The 20,082-nt window shown below is 36.1% G+C and overlaps 1 protein-coding gene across 11 annotated transcripts in view; it reads left to right on the top strand.

Annotated features, from left to right (window-relative positions):
• Positions 1 to 20,082, top strand: part of LOC131428403 (receptor-type tyrosine-protein phosphatase mu) — a 300,376-nt gene that overhangs the window by 53,319 nt on the left and 226,975 nt on the right. For 9 of the 11 annotated variants that reach the window (XR_009229375.1, XM_058592347.1, XM_058592346.1 and 6 more), the window contains one exon: positions 1,594 to 2,157. The exons of the other annotated variants lie outside the window; for them this stretch is intronic. Coding sequence is in view for 8 of the 9 variants with exons in the window: in XM_058592347.1 (XP_058448330.1) it covers positions 2,114 to 2,157 (44 nt within the window). In the remaining variant the exon portion in view is untranslated. The remainder of the gene's footprint in view (positions 1 to 1,593; positions 2,158 to 20,082) is intronic. 11 annotated transcript variants of the gene reach the window in all.

Below are 20,082 nucleotides of genomic sequence, written 5' to 3'. Positions count from 1 at the left end.
AATACTGAAGCCATAACCTTCCCAGCTGGCTGTTGTGCCTTTGGCCACTACGGACGTGATTCACCGACACCGACACCGATGATAATAATTTTGATTCCAGAGTGAAGTGAAGAGTAATGGATCCATGTTTCGTCCATTATGACATATCGACGCAAAAACATCTGATTTTTGCTCGTAATCATGAGCAAAAATATGCTCTGAAGATCGGGGGTCACTTCGTCCGCGGCTTATCTCATCATCCATTGCTTCATCGTCGGTGTTCTGTGTGATTTCCGTTTTCTTTTCGTTTTCCTTGTTGATCGTTGTCTTGGGCTCGTTGAGAGTTGCTGTAGATGTGCCATTGGTTGCAGTTGCTGGTTGGTTGGAGGGTAAGTTGTTAACTGCAGCTGGTGTACTTTGTTCTATAGGGAATACTGATGGTTTCGTTGAAGGGGATGCTTCATTGTTGTTGGTGGCTGTCACAGATGTACTGGGGTTGCTTGGGGTTAGTGTGAAGGAAGCACCGTTGTCCTTTGGTGTGGTTGTCTCCTTGTCCAGTTTATCACATGGCTTACCGTAGTGAACAGCTTTTTGGCAATATTGACATGTGGCCATCTGATTATCATAGGTAACAAGTGATTTGCACGGAATTCTTGTATCTTGACCGAAAATCACATAAGAAAATATAGCTTTCTTCAAGTGTATGCGTAACAAACGTACGCCATTTAGAATACCGGGGAAAAAGTTCTTCCACTTTTCTTTTTCGATAGAGAGAATCTCTCCGTATTGGGACATAGTTTTGCGAATATATGAATCGGTGACGCTTGAGGGAAGATCATGCACACGCACTTCTATAGCACTATCTTCCATATATACTGGAATGTTGTACTTAATGTTCTCGTTCTCCACATAGTGCACATTGTTGTTGTCTTTTGCGAATTGAATTGCATCCAACTCTTTATAAAACTGGATGTAAACAACATTCTTCGTCTTATTGCATTGAAGTAAATGCACACCTTTAATGTCAAGATGCATTTGCTCCTTAAGAAAACCTTCAAGTTCTCGTATCGAAGGTCGAATTTTGCACTGCCTAAAGTCAACAACAATTGTATTCTTTCGTAGTGGCGGCGGTAGCTTTTGTTCGTTTAGTTCACTCATTTCGAGGTCGTTCTATTGTTCACTACACAATACTGTACTTGGTTTCTTCTGTCCCGAACGTAAGCGGTTTTGTTTTATCGACTGACTTGGATGAGATGTGAAAGCGAACTGATGAACAATTTGTTCTTAGCAGCAATTCCCGATTCATCTCTTCTGACATTATGTCTTATGTTATATATTGCGGACAAATTTTCGAATTTTCTGAAATATCCGAATGTGAGTTTATGTAGAACGAAGAAAGCGATCAGCACAGATTTACCTTTTCTCTTTTCCTATCGATTAACCCAATAATTCTGAATCTATTTACGAACGCTGACTCCAAAGTTCAAAATGAAATGAGGACTATTCAATAATTAAAAGGGATCTAGATCCGATGTGCACTAGCGACGGTTCCACGACTTCCCTTGAAAATATATACACGAAAACTGAGGACAAAATATGATTTCTCTTTGACAGATATAAAGGACCACGAAGCAACATCGCAGGATTAGTTTCTGCACACATACGAGGAATGAAAACTCGAAGTGAATTTAAGAAATCCAGAAACAGTTTTTGCTATCGCTACTGGCCAAGTCGAGTGTGTCTAAAGTTAAGCGAAAGATGTCGAGATAATACAATACATAGTCGTAATCTAGCAAACTTCTTAGTTCCAATGTGTTGGTTCACATAAATAAATTATCAGACTAGGACAATAAGCGTAGACCAAACAACGTCAAGCCAGGGGTGAAGAGTGGCTGAAACAAAAACACACATTCAACTGCCATCAGGTGTCTACTGAAAAGAGTCACCCGTCAGTGAAACAGAATTCCAGGGCTACCGAGAAGGCAGACAAAAGCATACAATATCCAACACCTTCATTTTATCCATGGCCAAATAGAGCATAGCAGCTCGGTGTCAATCTCCTCACCATCACCACATTCACACTCCATATCGCGTCAGAGGGACATCCAACCGTCAACGGACTTCTCCGAACAAAATGTCCCGGTCAACGTCATCGACACAGAGGAGACAAAGATCAAGGTAAAACGTTCAATTTATGTTATTTATCGATTACCAGAAATTTCTACATAGTCTTGACATTTGTAATGCAGTGAAGAACATTTATTTACCACACACCAACTCAAAGGAATAGGAACACACAAATGTCATCAGTCATGTAGATAGGAACGTGATAGAAAACATAAATATTTTAGTGGTTTCCACGATTACATTCATTTACATGCGGAGCTTGTAAGCTTCGCTTTCGTAAATAGTATAAACGGCCCTTGATTATGAGGAATAGAAACCATGTCATTGCACAGTTGAGCAATAGAGTACAGTTGTAGGAAAATGAAAGAATCCCGTATTCCCATTGAATTCAACCAAATGAAATTTAATTTTTCACCGCTGGCTAGCCATATGGAACCTGACACTTATTAATTGACCTAACACGACCGAAGCAACTCAGAGCAAATAAATGAGATCCACGTCATATATATACTCAAACACTTTCCATCACAATTCATCTCATGTTTCTCGATATAGAATCTTGCTTCAAATTGTTTTTCCATGTATTGCCTGCTGCTTGAACCGCCAACCAACTCCACCCAACTGCTCAGTGAAAAGTAGCCAGTTTTTTTTTTCATTTTCCGGCTTTCTATTCCGATAAGTGGTTTGTTTTCCCAAAGTGTTTGATTTCTCCATTTCCAAATGATTTTGCTTCACCCGTCCTTCACTTTCTCACAGCATCGCCTCCGTTTGTTACTTGGCCTTGGCATACTCTTTTTACGATCGGCACGAACATCATTTTCGTTTCAGAGCTGATTTAGCTCCATACGACATAAACTTATATACCTAGTAGCGAGGCTACGGTAAATCGACAGCCTTGCTGTCGTGATTGAGAAAACTCTCCGGTCTGATCACCGGCAGTATACTGTTTTCTATGACCATTACGGATGTCCGGGTGTATCAATCATCGGAATGTATGAGGATGATGATTTTCGAAAGAGGCTGTTGATGATTCTCAATCATAATTTGGTAGCATTGCCAATGGTTACCCGTGCACGGATGGGAATTTCCCGAGCACGGTTTGAAATAAATCACCGATTTTCTACTTTTTCCATGACGGAACTAACCGAAGCCATGGTAGCGAACGAGGGTGATTCGTGGAGCGATAATCCGGGGTATGCTGGAAGAAACCCTTTCCTATGATAAATCGATGAAAAGTGTCGGTGAAGACACGTCTGACTGGCACGTAATAAATGCGCAAATCCAATTTGACTATATACGTCGTTGAAGGATGTTCCGTTACTTTCTGTTTATTGTTCAACTAACGGTTTCTGGTGGTTTCCTGAATTGTAAAAGACCAGAAACGTGACTTATTCGTTCTATTTAGGACTGTCTGTATTGTATCAACATTTGAAACGTATTCACCAAAAGATGCCCCGGAGACGGTGTGAGTTGAAATCGATTACTATCAAGTTTCATCTGTTACACAGGGGATCTGTGTTCAGGGGTTACACCACTGTAGAAAAAAAAACCCTTCTTAATCCACCTAGTGGTTTGATAATGCCTTTCTCTTCTTTCATAACAGTCTCATGAAAATACATTTCAGATTGATTCAAGTAGTTCACAAAAGCATGCTTCAGTGTTTATGTCACACAGTCAGCATCATTTTTCCAAACTAGTGCTTGACATTTGCGTTGCCTATTTGTATGAGAAGAGTGATGCTAATCTAAAACGTGCTTAATCCACCTAGCAGTGAGATGATACCTTTTTTTTTATCAATCCACATGTGTTTTTAGCATGAATATTCTTCGGTGTTTCAGTTTTCATGACATTCGTTTTAAGCGGCAATTTGCGATTTTAATCAGTAATGTCGAAACTGCAAATCGGATCGAATTTGAATCTATAAGTGTGATAATCGATTAAACATTTCATGATATGTCGAAGTAATTTCCACTTTAGGGTTTAGGGTAATTCAAGGTACTTCCAGAGCCGGTATTCAGGAACCAGCATAACCCAAAACGATTCGTATGGCCATATGACGAAAAAATTGCAATATTTTTTGAGTCCAACTTTAAAGCTTTTCGGGATTGTCATCTTCTATATCGCTTGGAATTTTAAATATTAATCATCCTACAATTCCAGAATCGGTAGTCAGAATTGGATTTATTTTAATTTGAACTTTTGTTTCTGAAATTCGATTTAGCTTGTTTTTTTAGATAACGATTGAGTTTTGAGAAACGATTCGATACTGGAACCGGAATTCGAAATTCGGTGTAGCCGAAGTCAGACAAATTCACCTGAGTAGCTGTATAGTTTACATTTGTTTCAAAATGTTTGAAAATCAATGTAGATATCTTCGAGGAATCGTAGTGCGAATTAAATTTTTGGGTGCCTTCCGAAACGAAAACTGAATACCAAAAATGAAATAAGTTTATTTGGTTATCGAATATCCAAATCTGCTAACCCGATAAACCTGATTAATTTTTGTGAAATAGACATTATTATAATCACACTGTATCTTCGAAACCGGAAGTTGAATCTGACTGAAAAACAAGATGTTTTATAGAATCTTAAAACTTTTCATTTGAATCGTAAATGATACTTAGAATTCATTTGAATCTTAGATCGGCTCAGATATCTACGAGAAAAATGAGTTACACAGTTTTAATTTCGTTTCACATATCATCATGTAGTTCCGGAACCAGAGGTCGGAACCAAACATAATTCAGGAACCTTGTTTGGGAGTATACGACTTTTCATATGAATCTGAGTTTGTAGAAAACGGTTGAGTCATCTCCGAAAAAATTGAGTGAAATTACACACACTCATTTGCTGCTCTCGACGAACTGGTTCGAATGGTATATGGCTGTTTTGCTCTTCCAGCATTTATTGCTGTAAGTAGTTTAAATCAATATAATTATGGAATTGCTTTCATCTCGAAAATTCTGCCATCATCTGGTTTACATATGGCATATGTATGGCGAACGATGTTGCCAAAAACGAACCGTGCTAAAATCGGTTCGAGGCAAAATATCATGCTGTAAACATTCTTTTGAGTACTTACAAACAAATATATGCAACGGTATAAAAAATCGTGTTTCAAGTTGCTCCCAAGCATCGCTTTGTCATACAATGCATAAAACTCCTACTGCTGGAATAGGGGGAAAAGTCGCTTACACAAAAATGTCGATATCTCCGTTGAAAATGGACGGATTTTAACAATCTATGACTTGTTGGATAGGTATTACCGTGCGGAATCTAAGTCTGAAAATATATTTTGTTTTCAAGGTCAATTGTGACAGATACTGTCAAAAAACTGAATATTTTGACATAAAACTTCGTATAACTCAAAAAGTGAACATCCGATCTCAAAACCATTCAATAGCGTTCTGGATGACGGGGAGACCTTTCATTTTCGACTAGTTTGATCAAAATCGGTTCAGCCATCTCTGAGATCTCGACCTCTTAGTTGACAACACACATACAGACACACACCCATACACCCACACACACACACACGGACATTTGCTCAGTTCGTCGAGCTGAATCGATTGGTATATGACATTCGGCCCTCCGGGCCTCGGAAAATTTTTCTAAAGTTTGAGCGAATTCCATACCTTTTTTTAAATATTTATAAAAAAAGGTAAAAAAACTCTTCTTAGTCCACTTAGTGGAATTTTCATATATCCTGAAAAATCATCATAGGGGGGGGGGGGGTCTACATGAAATTTTGAAATCGAAAAAAGAAATTTTAATGCCAAAAGTCTTAGAATTGCATGAAACGTCGAGATTTAGTGTCATCTCGAAAAAAAAATTTTTTCGAAAATATCGACTTTCTGGGACTTAGTAAAAATATCAAAAAAGTCCCAGAAAGTCGTTTCCTTCAAAAAAATTTTTTTTTGTGATAACACTAAATCTCGACGTATCATGCAATTTTAAGATTTTTGGCGTAAAAAAAAAAATTTCATGTACTCCCCCTATGGTGCTTTTTCAAGATCGAAAATTTTCAAACCTTAACCGCCGGGCAGCACCCCTCACGCATGTCCGATTTAGCTCAAATTTTGCATGAGGACATTTTTTCGATGTGCTCAAACTTTTGAGCACTAGCGCTTTACGAAATTAGAGGTGATCCCAAAATATTGGCACCCTTGTATGTATAAGAGCGGTAAAAATCAACGTGTTTTGTCGGTTACGTCACTTATACCATCATATCTCTGGAACAAAAAGTCACAGCCATTTGATCTTTGAACTTGATCAATGGCCCGACAGTAGCTTTCAAACGAGCATAAGTTTGTTAAAATCGGTTCAGCCATCTCTGATAAAATTGAGCGCGTATAAATATCTTCTAAATACTCATACACACACAGACATTTTCCGATCTCGTCAAACTGAGTCGAATGGTATACAACACTATGGGTCTCCGATGCTCCGTTCGAAAGTCGGTTTTTCCAGCAATTCTATAGAGAAACGCAAAAAGAGAAGGACTTTTTTGGGGAATTATTTTGGGATCCAAAAAATGAAGTAATCTGAATTTTGTATAAAGCACTTTTTAATATGTATATTTAAGTACAAAAAAATGATCAGTTTCAATAATTGAAAAACAAAATGGTGGCTTGGTGGCATTTCCGCGAAAGTGCTGCATTTTGACGGCCGGAATTTTAGCTCCCGCAATTTTCGATCTAGAACAAAAAACAAAACATTTTCTAATTTCATATTACAAGTGCCTAGAGGTACGTAGGGTTTTTTTTTAATTAATCCATTTTCTGTAAAATACCAGTTCTTTGAAAATAAAATGCATTTTTTCATCACAAAATTGTTCATAAAAAAAATATTCACAATTTTCAAAAACCCCTACGTACCTCTGTGGAGAAAACTATCGCGAATATTCTGTAAAATTTTTTAATCGATTGGTCAAGATTTGCTTGACTTATGTTTCCGGCCAGCTCAAAAAAACGTAGTTCTGGCCAGCTCAAAAAAACGTGGAGTAAAATAGTCGGAGTCTCGCGGTAAAACTCGAAATTAAGACGTCTAGAATTTTTTCCCGCTTTTCATCCTTTAGAATATTATTTTTAAGATCATACATGACCTTTTGCAATGAAAAAAAAATCCGATATTCTGAAAATTTTACAGTGGTGTAACCCCTTAACTCTTCAGTTACAGGTAAATGAGGGTAGTGCGGTCCATTTTATATGAATCTGGACTTGGAACGTGCAAAATTGAAATGTGAACCAGAATACATCGATTTGCTTTTCTCAACGATTGGTTACCAATAACAGTCACTTTCGAGTCATTTTCGTACATCCTCGAGAGATTAAGGGCTGAGTTGAATACAATATAATAGTAAAAAGTCGAAAAAAATATTAATCTACTGAAATATTAGTACAAAAAAAACATTTGATGACAGCAGTACCCCGAGGTACCTGTAAGATGATACGTATTTTTTACTGAAAAAATCGCCTATCGAGATTTGATTCAGAACTACGCCATCGATGCGATAGCCAAAATTAACAGGACTCAGAATACAATGAAACGTGATCACCTGACATATGTGACGTTTATCAAAAGTTTGGGGCGCTTTAGAGGGCTATTTTCACGCTTCAAATCTGGTTTTCTCTGAAACGGTGACGAATATCAAAAAACCCACCTGACAATCTCCTAGAAAATTAGTTTAGATTATTCTGTGAAAATTTCAGAATGATTCATTGACTTCAGCGATTGGGAAAGTCTTTTTTCTGAAGGAAGAATTGCTCAGCTGAAAACGCCGTCTTTCAACTTGTTCATTGAATATCTCGCCCTCAAAAGCATGGATCAAAAATCTATCCTGACAATGTCTAGATAATTTAGTTTAGATGCGATTAGTGCATAAAAACATATATGTTGTCGCGATAAAAATTAAGTGAATGTTATTTTTGTAAAAATAAGTCCATTTCTATGGCGGCACCATTTTTTCTGTTCTTGTATCCTGGTAACGTAACGAAACATGAGAGAGAAATAAAATCGGCTCAGCAAGGCTGCCAAACAAGCGGTAGCTTTATTGGATTTTATGTGATGTAGTCAAACTTGTAACCTTGATACTTTCTTGGCCACTCGGCCAAATCGAGAGTTATTTTGCACATTTGCGAGAGAGTATTGAGAGAAACGTAATACGCACATCGAGCCACCTACTGGCCTCAGCCCTTAAAATACTCAGTCAGTGATTTCTTCATGGATGAAAGAGCTGAGAATCAGAAGGCGTCAGGTATGGTGAATATAGTAAAATTCCAGTAATTGACAACAGAAAAGGAGGTAACATTAGGATCGGCTTGCTCTGATTTGGATCAAACTTTACACACATCTTCAGTATAAAAACCCATTTCCTATGCACGGACGTAGAGATCAATTTTACTGAAGACTGTTTTTTTTAAAGGCGGAATGTATTTTTTGCACGAACATTTCTTCAAATCGTTGTAACTCGGAAATTGCTTTTAGTAGGGGAGAGTGTTCGGTTACCGGCACCCTTTTATTATAAGCTCATAATTTCTGACTTAGTGCACATTATGCGGACATCTATACATCAATGGAAAGCTAAAGTCCCTAGCTATCAACTGATTAAGAAACTTAGTTGATTAATTTGATTGAATAAAAATTATCATCCATTTAGTAAAGCGATAAATTTTGGCCATTTCAAAAGAGGTGTTCGGTTACCGGCACCCCAAGAAATTTCACTAAAAAAGAAAAAATATAAATAAAGACAGCAGTTATTCAAAGATAAAGAAAAACAGAACTTTTTTCTTTTTGGAAGCGTTTTGGACAAGTCTTCATTGTCTGATGGTGACTTCTCTTGGTCGTTGATTTGGCCGGTCTTCCACGTTTTTTCTTAGTCGGAGCATCTGCTAGATGTTTGGCCAAAACTTTGGCTTGCTTTGTCTCGACGGCAGGCTGCATATCACTAACAATTTTTCACGATTTGTCGAAAAAAATGGGGTGCCGGTAACCAAAATCGGTGGACATTTTGAAAATGACAAAACAAATCTTTGGTTGCGAAAATTTTTATAGCATCCGGTATTAAATCACGAAATAAATCGATTTCACATCATAAATATTCAATCCACTCACCTTTCCGATTGATGCTCTTCAATTTATGAAACCATACAAAAAGTCAGAAAAAAACTTTTGTGTTGATTTTCAAGCAGTTAAATTTTTTCTTTTGAACGCAGCAAAAAGTACAAGCGTCTGTTTGCTTCGGTATTCTGCACAAAAGAATGTGTTGCTATTACACACACATGACGTTTGCCGGAATGACGCTATCTGCATTCTGTCAAACGTTACAGTGGGGTGCCGGCAACCGAGCACCTTCCCCTAGAAAAATGGTGTCAAAATGGAAGTGGTAGGAAATTGATCAGGCACTCTACACTTAAAAAAATTCGACCGTCCCACGACAAAAGGGCCTAACTGCAAACGACAGTTTCTCTTTGTTTACTTTTTCTTTCACGATTTACCGAACTGATTTTATATTTGACGCTTTACTCTTCGATAAACTTTCAAGGTAAAACTACAAGCTTTCGATTTATATTGGTAACTTTAGAGAATTTGCAATAATGGCTCCGTAATAATCAAAAGAGAAAGTGAACAAAGAGAGGCTCTCATTTGCAATCGTGGGACTATCGAATTCATCTATTTTTAAAAATTCAAAAATTGACCTGCAAAATATAATTATGAAAAACGTGCATACCTTTTTTATCAATCAGCGTGTGTTTTTCGCGAGAATATTCTTCGTTGTGTTTAGTTTTAATTCAATTATTCAAATGACCGTCGTTTTAATCGAATTGTAATTAAAATTTTGGAACTGCAAGACTCGAAGATAGAAATTGTATGAAACCTCAACATTATTCCTTTCTATCTGAACATGTGACAATCGATTAAGCAGTCTATGAGATGTAGAAGTGAGTTCCTCTTTAAAGTTTTTGTCATTATTTATCGTACTATTAGAAACGGTATTCAGAGATCAACATAACCAAAAATAGTTCGTATGTTCATGAATTACGTAATGTTTTGATGTTTTGGTTTCGTTATCTTCTATTTCGTTTGAATTTTAAAAACTGATCACCCTGTAATTTTAAAATTGGAAGTCTTAATCGGATAAAATTCACCAATTTTGTACGGAACCATAAGTTTATTTTAATTTGAATTTTTGTTTATAAAATTCGTTTGAGCCTTCTTTTAGCTGCCCGATACTTCCTGAAACGGAATTCGGAAATCAGTATAGCCGAAGTCGGTTCAACTCGCCTAATAGATTGTTAACCATTTCATTAGATTCGAATATTTTGTAAAGCTGTGTAGATATCTTAGAGAAATCGTAGTGCGTTCCACATAAAACTTTTGGGTACCTTGTGATTGAAAACCAAATACCGGTAAAACTGAAATAAGTTTATTTGGTCGTCGACTCTCAAAATCTGTGAACACTTATCACCCTGTATCTCCTGAACCGGAAGACGGATTAAAAAATAAGCGGTTTATATGGGACTTAAGACATTTTATTTGAAATATAAATGGACGAAACTGGTTCAGCCATCTACGTGCAAAATGAGTGACCTTATTTTAATTTCATTACATATATCATCCTGTAGTTCCGGAACCAGAAATCAGATCCAAATGAAATCCAGAAACCTTCACTTTGCTCCGAAACATCGCTTTATCATCAAGCGCGTAAAACTCCTACTACTGGAATGAGCCGAAAAGTTGCTTACACAAAAATATCGATATCTCCGTTGAAAATGGACGGATTTTAACAACTTGTTGGACCGTGTTGACCATGCGGAATCTAAACCTAAAAAACATATTCTATTTTTTCAAGGTCAATTATGACAGATATTGTCAAAAAACTGAAATTTTTTTACAGAAAACTTCGTATAATTAAAAAAAACATCCGATCACAAAACCGAAACGAAACGAATCACAATCTTTTGAAAACTCAAATAGTAACACTGAAAAATTTTCAATAGCTTCCAAAAATTCATGTTCTTGATGACACAACGTCATTTAAATACTAGAAATAATTTATTCACAAATGTTCTAGTTCTTGAGATAATTAGACATAGTATAAAAAAATTTCAAAGGTACACTGCAGCTCCGCACAGTGGTTCAGGTTTCACGGAAGGGCGGCCATAAATAGATTTTGTCAATAAATAACCATTTCTGCTAGGTAATGGTAATGGTTTGTATTAAGTCAAACATCTTTCATATATTCAATTGTATAAAGGACATTTATAAATTCGAACGAGATAACAGAAATGTGCGTTTTAGCACTTCTGATATTGTGATTTTTTTCTTGCGCTCAGTGTCAGTTTATGAAGTAGATAAGTGTTTGTTGCTGTTCTTGAGTTTTTTTCCAGAGAAATTCTTTAATCCCGTTTCCATTTTTTTTAAATCTTTAATGTTTTGTTAATTTGACTCAACAGAATTATTTTCAGATAATTTATTAATTTTGAATGAATTCAATGCGAATACTTAAATTAGGGATAGATAATTTGGCGATGTTAATCACAAAGCTTTGGAGCGCATCTTTTCTAATAAAGGGGGATTTTTTCGCTAGTATTTTCATGCCAGCCAGCATTGCCAATATTCCAGATTTGCAATCCAGCGTTACCAATATTCCAGATGCGAGATTTTTCTCGCTTCGACAGACACTTTAACTAACTAGATCTTTTTACAGATTCCATCAGGTTTTGTCAGATCTCACCTGATCTTAACGCTTTTGTCCTCTAGACGGTAGGTGGTAAGACCGTTTTTGTTTTACTCACTGAAAATGAAGGTCAGTCAAAATTTACTTGTACATAGTTAGACACAGACAGATCCAGATAAATTTTTGAGTCAGAGACAGAGTTTTGAAAAACTAACATGACAATTCTGGTGGCAACACTGTTTTTCACAGATCACGCATGAATCGTGTCTTGAGTCATTGTCAAACGGCGTACTTCTTCAAAGGCTACGATGGGCGGAACGTTGCTGTAAATGGAGGTAGCGCTCTCCATTCACAATAACGTTGTGATAATGGACGTTTTTTGCCCAAAATGGAAGAATTGGACTTCCCTGACATGTGGTTTCAACAAGACAATGTCCCATACCACACGATAAGCGAAACAATTACCAAAGTGAGAGCTACCTTCGGTGAACAGTTTATCTCAAGTTTTGAGCCTGTCAATTGGTGATGTCGTGACGCCTTTGGACTCTTTCTTGTGGGGCCTTGTTAAGGCTTATGTCTACAAGGATAAACCAGCAAACGATTGATGCACTGGAAGCCAATATTGAAACATTTGTTCGTGAAATACCGACTGATAAGTTAGATAGAGTGTGCCGGATCTTGTGAATGGGCCATCTAAAACAGAGCCGCGGCCAATATTTGCATGAAATCATCTTTAAACATTAAATTATTTTAATCGTTCTATCGATTCCAATAAAAGCTTTCATCAATTTCCTCGATTTTTTTATATCAAATCCTATACCTCTTAGAAAATCACTCTTAATTATAGTCTTAATGCTAAACACTGAAATATTACGTCTTCAGTTGCATGTTCTCATCTTCCGAGCAGCCTTCACTAAAACTAGACTTATACTCGCTATGTCAGAACCCCATTTTCCGATAAACATCTCTTGTTCCCAATACCTTCCTGATGGACCTAATTAATTCGACTGAGAGTGTGATCTAATAAACTCTGAATTTCCACTTCAGCTACAGTTCATTGCAGTAGGATAAATTTTGTTCTAGCACGAATCACATGATACGTGATACGATGGCGAAATATCAACGCAAGTCTTTGTGTTGATCAACTCTCTAACTACCAAACACTGATGCCTGGTCAACTACTTTGAATTATTGAAATCACTATTAATTTTGTTTTAATCGCTTCTTTCCAGCACGCAGTGATAATTTTATATCGATAGATTATACGCGATATTATTTAATAGGCAATTTTGCCACCATATCAACTACCACTGGGCATGATCTGCCAGTATCCGATTCTTCCTTAGCATGCAAAGTATCGAACACATAAAGCCTCGAGAATGAGACGTAACCATAAACCGAAAGGCTATAACCCGGGAAAGCATGGGAAATCTGCCAATAAAGGGAATTTATATCGTTATACTTTGAAAGACTGAAGATAATCTTTCCAAAAATTTCTACCCTTTAACTGTCATATTGACGGAACTAGGGTGATTCTATTGATTTTCATTTTATTTGATTTTTTTAAGCAATCGCTTCACCTAAATGTAAAAAAATGTGAGTTGCTTTAGGCATTGATGGGATTATAAAGTTTTCCGGTCAAATTTTGCATTAAAAATACTGTTGCAGTTGCAGTAAGTTTATAAGGCCATTAAACAGTCAGGTCTACAAGTTCGAATAGCTTGACAATCTGCTTCGAAAATTCCGTTCGTATTTGTGTCGTCAACTATATGAAAGTTAAATATTTTTATCTTTCATTGTCCTGGAAGTTGAACCCGGATAAAATTCAATCCCATTCAATAGGTTAATAAGACCTGCTTACTAGAAAAATTTACTGGTTATTTTTAAGGAATTTGTTCCATTTTCAATACGCACTAACAATAAATTCAATGAAAAATTTATTTCATTCTGAATAGTGATTGTAAAAACAAAGCTTTTGTTTTAATTCCAGTTGTTTGACTTACCTCTAATGTTCTATTTCGATTAAACAAATTATTCGAAAACGAACGAAGCGAAATGCTGCAGGTAGTGCGTTCCATTCTAGAGTTTATGACCACTAGTTCCGGAATGGATACGTTTGGCCTATCGATTGGAACTGATTTAAATCCCTCGAAAAAAAAACAGTTTTATGTTTTTTGCATCACTGTTTTGTATAACTGTTCAAATGTTCAACACCCTTAATCCTTTAATTCCGGAACCGGTAGTCAGATTCAGATGAAATTAAGAAGTTTTTTATCGGATCATAAGACCATGCATTTAAATCTAAGTCACGCTATGTCTGAGAGAAATGATTAAGTAATTTGAAATAGGATTTTTTACACCTATCACTCTGTACTTCCGGAAATGGAAGTCGGATGAAGATGAAATTCAGGTTTTTTCTATGGGATCATAAGACCTTTCATTTTTTGTGAAAATCGGTTCAGCCATCTTCGAGAAAAGTTAGTACACATATTTTTATTTTTTTGCATTTGTTTAGGACCGCAGAACCTTTTATTTGAATCTAAGTTTGCAAAAATCGATTCAAGATAGTGCGATTCAACCATTTTAGAGAAATGATAGGAGGGGGGGTCAGTGGGCCCTGGCCCTTCACGAAATCGAAGTAAAGTAAATTCCATTTTGTGATTTTTCATCACTATTTCCGGAATCAGGAACAGAATTGAGTTTTTTGGTCATCAACCAATGAGATCTGCTAATTAGTATATGTGATGATGATTACAATCAATGTCAAAATTAAAGGAAATGAATGGTACTGGATGACCAGAAAGTGCCATAAGGATTAGTAATGAGCAAACATATCATAGTTTTAGCAAGATTCTGCAAATGAAAAAGATGTCATTACGCTGGATGCCGCACTTGCATACTCAGGATTAAAAAGATGAACGCGAGCACACTTTGGAAGCATGTTTGCCTATGCTGATGATGATGGTGTCAATGGTTACTGTTGACGAAGTCTAGATCCATTATTATACGCTAGAGAACAGAATAATTAATCACCAATGGACTGAAATAGGCGCGAGTGCTCCGAATCGGCTTAGGGAGTCTAAATTGGGCGGAACGGTTATGAAGTCGGTTCTTTGGGTTTGGAGCGATTGAAAATCGGTTTTTGAGACAATGCACAGATACACAAGAGCATAGTATGAGCTTCATTTTGGAGTTCTAACCGCTACTTTTGGAACCTGTTCCAAAACCGGAAGCCGGATTCGGTTGAAACAGTATACAAGACTTTTCATTAGAATCAATTCTTACATTTATGCAAATCGTCCTAGTTATCTCCGTTTTGGCGTTTTTGACTGCTACTAAAAAGATTTTTCTGTTGTTCTCCCTGTTTTCCTGTTTTCTCCCAATGACGAATTAAAATTTTTATACTCATCACCCATACACCCAGACCAGAGATGCAAAGTAAAAATTTCAAATATATTCATGCAGGGTTGAAAAATTCTGTAACCTCAAAAAAAAAATCTGCGGACTCAAAGCATTTTTTTTTAATGATGCACGGAATTTGTATAGCGAACAAAAAAAAAGACCACGACAATTTCAAAAACCTGTAAATTTTTACAAACGTCTACAAAAAACGTGATTTTCAAAAGTCTACAAACAAATCTGCAGCTGAAACATGTCTGCAACTTATTTTATAAACCTGCTGATTTACAAACACATCTGCAGGTCTGGCATCTCGGATCCAGACACGGAAGTTGACTCGATAAAATTCAATAGGATCATATGGGATTCTATGGAACTTCATTTGTAAATTTTGTGCCCAATCTTGAACTAGGTCGTGCTAAGGAAACGACCCTACTGAGTTAAGATGGAACAATTTTAATTTTGAAGCAAATTGGAGTTATGTCAATTCACGGTAGAAACTTCTTTGAACGGTTAAACCCACTGCCTTCGTACAAACTCCACTAAGGAGTGAGTATGGAACAAACGCTTGGTACAACTCGTTCTAGAACTATCTGAGCGAGAGAATCAACGAGGCTGAATAATTTCGCAAAACAATTGCGAACGTTGGAAATATTCAAAACTGAAGAACTATCGTCAGATTGCCAAGAAGGGATTTTCGGAGTAGTGACTACGAGAACACTCTTCCAAGGAATGCTTAACTTTATTAAATTTTCTTGGGTTTTTATACAAGTTTTCAGCTTACATATCTAATAAAAAATTCTACAAATCGCATAGGATGAAATGAGAAGGAATGAAACGAACTTTTATTGCACCTCTTACTGATATACCCTACGCTCAAAACATTATCTGCGCCTGAATGGCTGGCCAATTCGATTATCCTGCTTTATCTATTTATGCTATTCGTTACATCATTTGACTATAAATTTCTTGAAATCATCCCAACCATCTGTTCGATAAATAATCAACAAATTTTGCAAACTAGAAGAGCTTGCTGAATAGATTCAAAGTATTTGTTCCTTTTTACATCGTGACTTATAAGGACACACATTTTAAATCGATGGTTTTAATACTCATCACTCAGTTTTTCCGGCACCAGAAGTCTTGCTTCAATCCCTCATTGTCCAATCCAAAATACAAAATTATGTAATCCAAAATACAAAATACATAATTTTACTTAAATTGCTAATTAGTTGCACCCACTCTTAAAAAAAATAAAACAAAAATACTAAGGGCATAAGAATCATCAGTTAGATGAATTATTTCTTATTTGTGGGCCCCTTTCGAGTCGAGATGCTGGGTACGGGCCTGGTATTCGACGAACTGATTCGAATGATAAATGACTGCACCATTCACATCTTTCAAAACTAGCCATTGGCAAAACCGTTTGTTTTAAAGAGTCGCTCAAAGCTTGATAGTTCTACCAATAGAACTATCTCTGTTGAGCCGTTCTTTCGTTCTTCTGAAAATTTGAATGTTCCTCTAATAAAAATATGAGTGCCATAAATTATGTTTTGTAGTAAACAAACTCAATAATAGTGAGTGCATTTTGGTATGTGTTCTTACCAACAATTAATTCCTTTCGGCTACTTCTTTAAACATCGCGAATGTGTGCAACTTTGACCATGATTCTAAAACCTGCGACCGTTCCAAAATAATCAGATAATGTGTACATTCTTATAAAGTATTCGATTGTTTCCATTTCTATTGCAATGAATAGAACATTGCACAGTGGTTTGAAACGGGAAATTAGCGTGATAAAATATTTTCACTATTAAATATTAGTTTTTTGTAGTTGGTGTCTTCACAAGAGTTGTTTGTAATCAAATGGTGCTCCTTTCGATGAAAAAAGTTACTTATTTAGACTGAAATCTGATATCTAACTTTCTTAATTGAACTCAAAAAATGATTTTGTTATACAATAAAGTTGTAGGAAGATTTATTTTGAGCAACTTTGTTGAAAAAAGCACCTCTCTAGCTTTTCATTTGATCGAGTTACATCAATTTTCCCGAGTAAAAGTAGGGTGGCTCCTGAAAAATCACTTTTTTTGTTCTAACTTTTTTGTGAAACGTTCTACGGAAGAGTTGTCTTTAGAAGAATTGTTGAACTAATCATTGCGCATAATTTTGCTCAATCAAGCTTTTTCATATGAGCTAACAGTAAAAAGTTATGATTGTTTTTTCATCGAAAACTAGTCAAACTTCAAATATCAATATTCATTAGATGCCAGATCGATAAAAATGTATCCTATGAGGATCCTGAAAGGTCATAATATAAGTAGAAATTTAAGAAAAATTTGGAAGGGTGTTATTTTTTTAACTTATTTAAAGTAGTCTTAAAAATACCTACAAAAATCTCAAAAATATTGCATAACTCCTAAACGCATTAACATATAATTCCTCAAAAGGACAATATATGGCACACTTGTATCAGGTGTACAACTTTGCTTCCGCCGTTTTTTTTTTCAAAATTAAAAGCTTTATTGCGAAAAAGTGCTTACAGATGTATAATTCAAAGTATTGTCCGTCGCTAGCGATGGATGGTATACTCTGTCACCAACCGTGCATAAACTTCTGGTGCATGGGACTGCAATTATAAAACATGCTTTGCTTCCTATTGGTATGTACAGTAAGGAAGCGCAAGAGAGTCGAAATAAATCAATTCGCAAGTATAGGCAGTTCTATCCGCAGAAATTCAATCGTTTATTGAATCTAGAGGATGTCTTCAAACGATTTCTTTTAACCTCGGTGAATGACCGTAAGGTTAAAACCGAGGGTAAATAAAGCAACATAATAATAATTTTAACGTCTGATCCTGTAATAGTATTATCGAATAAAGTAACAACCAACGTGAGTGTACTCCATCTTCCCGATTATGCTGCTGAATTAGTTTTAACACACTAGAAGACAGTAATACCTTATTTTAATATATATAGCTAATAAATGTCTTACATGAAAGAACATTTTTCAATGAAAAAACCCAATGTTTGAACACAATTTAAAATATTCAAAAAAAAACTACAAGGATCAGCCCCATGGGGTTGTTCGAGTCATTGATGTGGAACAAGGCAACCAAAATTTCTAATGATCTACAATTAAAAAGTTCAATCAATGCGAACCAACACCGAACATCATTTGTCTTGATTTCCATTTGTTTTATGACCGACGAAATTACACCATTATCCCAAATATAAGCAATTATATCTTTGTACATACTTGCGATTTCGATAATTCTCGGTTAATTTTTCGAAAAGGCGTATAAGCAAGTGACAGTTTCTCTTTGTTTACTTTCTCTTCTATTAATTATCAAGCGGTTTCCACGTTTATCACTCACCATTCTGCGATTTCGGTTGAAGCGATAAACTATTTCTCATTATCAATCGAGTTCATCTAATATAAATTAGAAATTAATCTTAAGCACTCAAAATTTATCCAGAGGTAGTTGTCAATTTCTCATGGGGAAACGACATAACATGGAATTCCGAGCTTGCATGACACAAGATCAGAGTATACCAACAAGGGCTGAGGCCAGTGTGTTTTAAGGCGTTTTAAAGGGCTATTTTTACGCTTCAAATCTGATTTTCTCAGAAACGGTGACGAATATAAAAAAACCCAACTGACAATCTCTTAGAAATTTAGTTTAATTATTTTGTGAAAAATTCAGAATGATTGTTTGACTTTAGCGGTCGGGAAAGTCTTTTTTCTGAAGGAAGAGTTGCATAGATGAAAACGGCAACTTTCAACTTGTTCATTGAATATCTCGCTTTCAAAAGCATGGATCAAAAATCTGTCCTGACAATGTCTAGATAATTTAGTTTAGATGCGATTAGTGCATAAAAACATATATGTTGTCGCGATAAAAATTAAGTGAATGTTATTTTTGTACAGGTAAGTCCATTTCCATGGCGGCACCATTTTTTTTCTGCTTTTGTATCCTGGTAACGTAACGAAACATGAGAGAGAAATAAAATCGGCTCAGCAAGGCTGCCAAACAAGCGATAGCTTTATTGGATTTTATGTGATGTAGTCAAACTTGTAACCGAAAATATCAAAACTTTCTTGGCCACCCGGCTACATCGAGAGTCATTTTACACATTTACGTGAGAGCATGGAGAGAAATGTAATACGCACAGCGAGAGACACGGTTTTACGCTAACAACTGGCATCAGCCCTTAAGGCTTCAAATCGTATTATGGCACGTTTTTGTCTTACTGTCTAGCAACAACCTACCTCTAGCATGCTAGGAGTAGGACTGAAACGTTAGCTTTAATTTCGCTTCTATTTATAGATTCGCGTGCTTCCAACAGTTTCTCTTTTGCATCGATTGACCAATCAAAGCGATGCTCTTGAGTTTCTGAGTTTCTGATTTGCACCGTTATATAGAAAATAAAGATGTGTTCCACATCAAAAAATGATTCAGTAGTTTTTGAATGACGATGGACACGGACTTTCAAAACCTGCTTTCGAGCAAAACGCAGTTTTCTGTCTATAAAATCAATGGAAACAATTTATTACTCAAGGGAGCCCGTAGGGTCTAACATTTTCATAAAATCATATTTTTTCTTTTGTATTCTTTTATACTGAAACATTTCAAGAATGTTTTGTCAAGTTTTTAAGTCGATCGAAGCAGAAATCTTGGACCTGTGTACCGAGCTCTTATCTCTTCGCAGTATGAGATAAGCAACGATAAAGGCCCATAACTTGTCAAGGTTTTCTCCGATAGGCTTGAAAATTTCACAGAATATTCTTAAAATGTTTTACTATGAGAAAATACAAAGACAATAATAGATGATTTTTCAAAAGTGTTAGACCCTACCCGCCCCTTAATAGAGATGACTAAAGGAACAATTCAACTATTT

Source organism: Malaya genurostris, chromosome 2, assembly GCF_030247185.1.
Source record: "Malaya genurostris strain Urasoe2022 chromosome 2, Malgen_1.1, whole genome shotgun sequence".
Taxonomy (NCBI): domain Eukaryota; kingdom Metazoa; phylum Arthropoda; class Insecta; order Diptera; family Culicidae; genus Malaya; species Malaya genurostris.
Note: the sequence above shows the minus strand (reverse complement) of the source record. Positions and strands in the feature narration are given on the sequence as shown.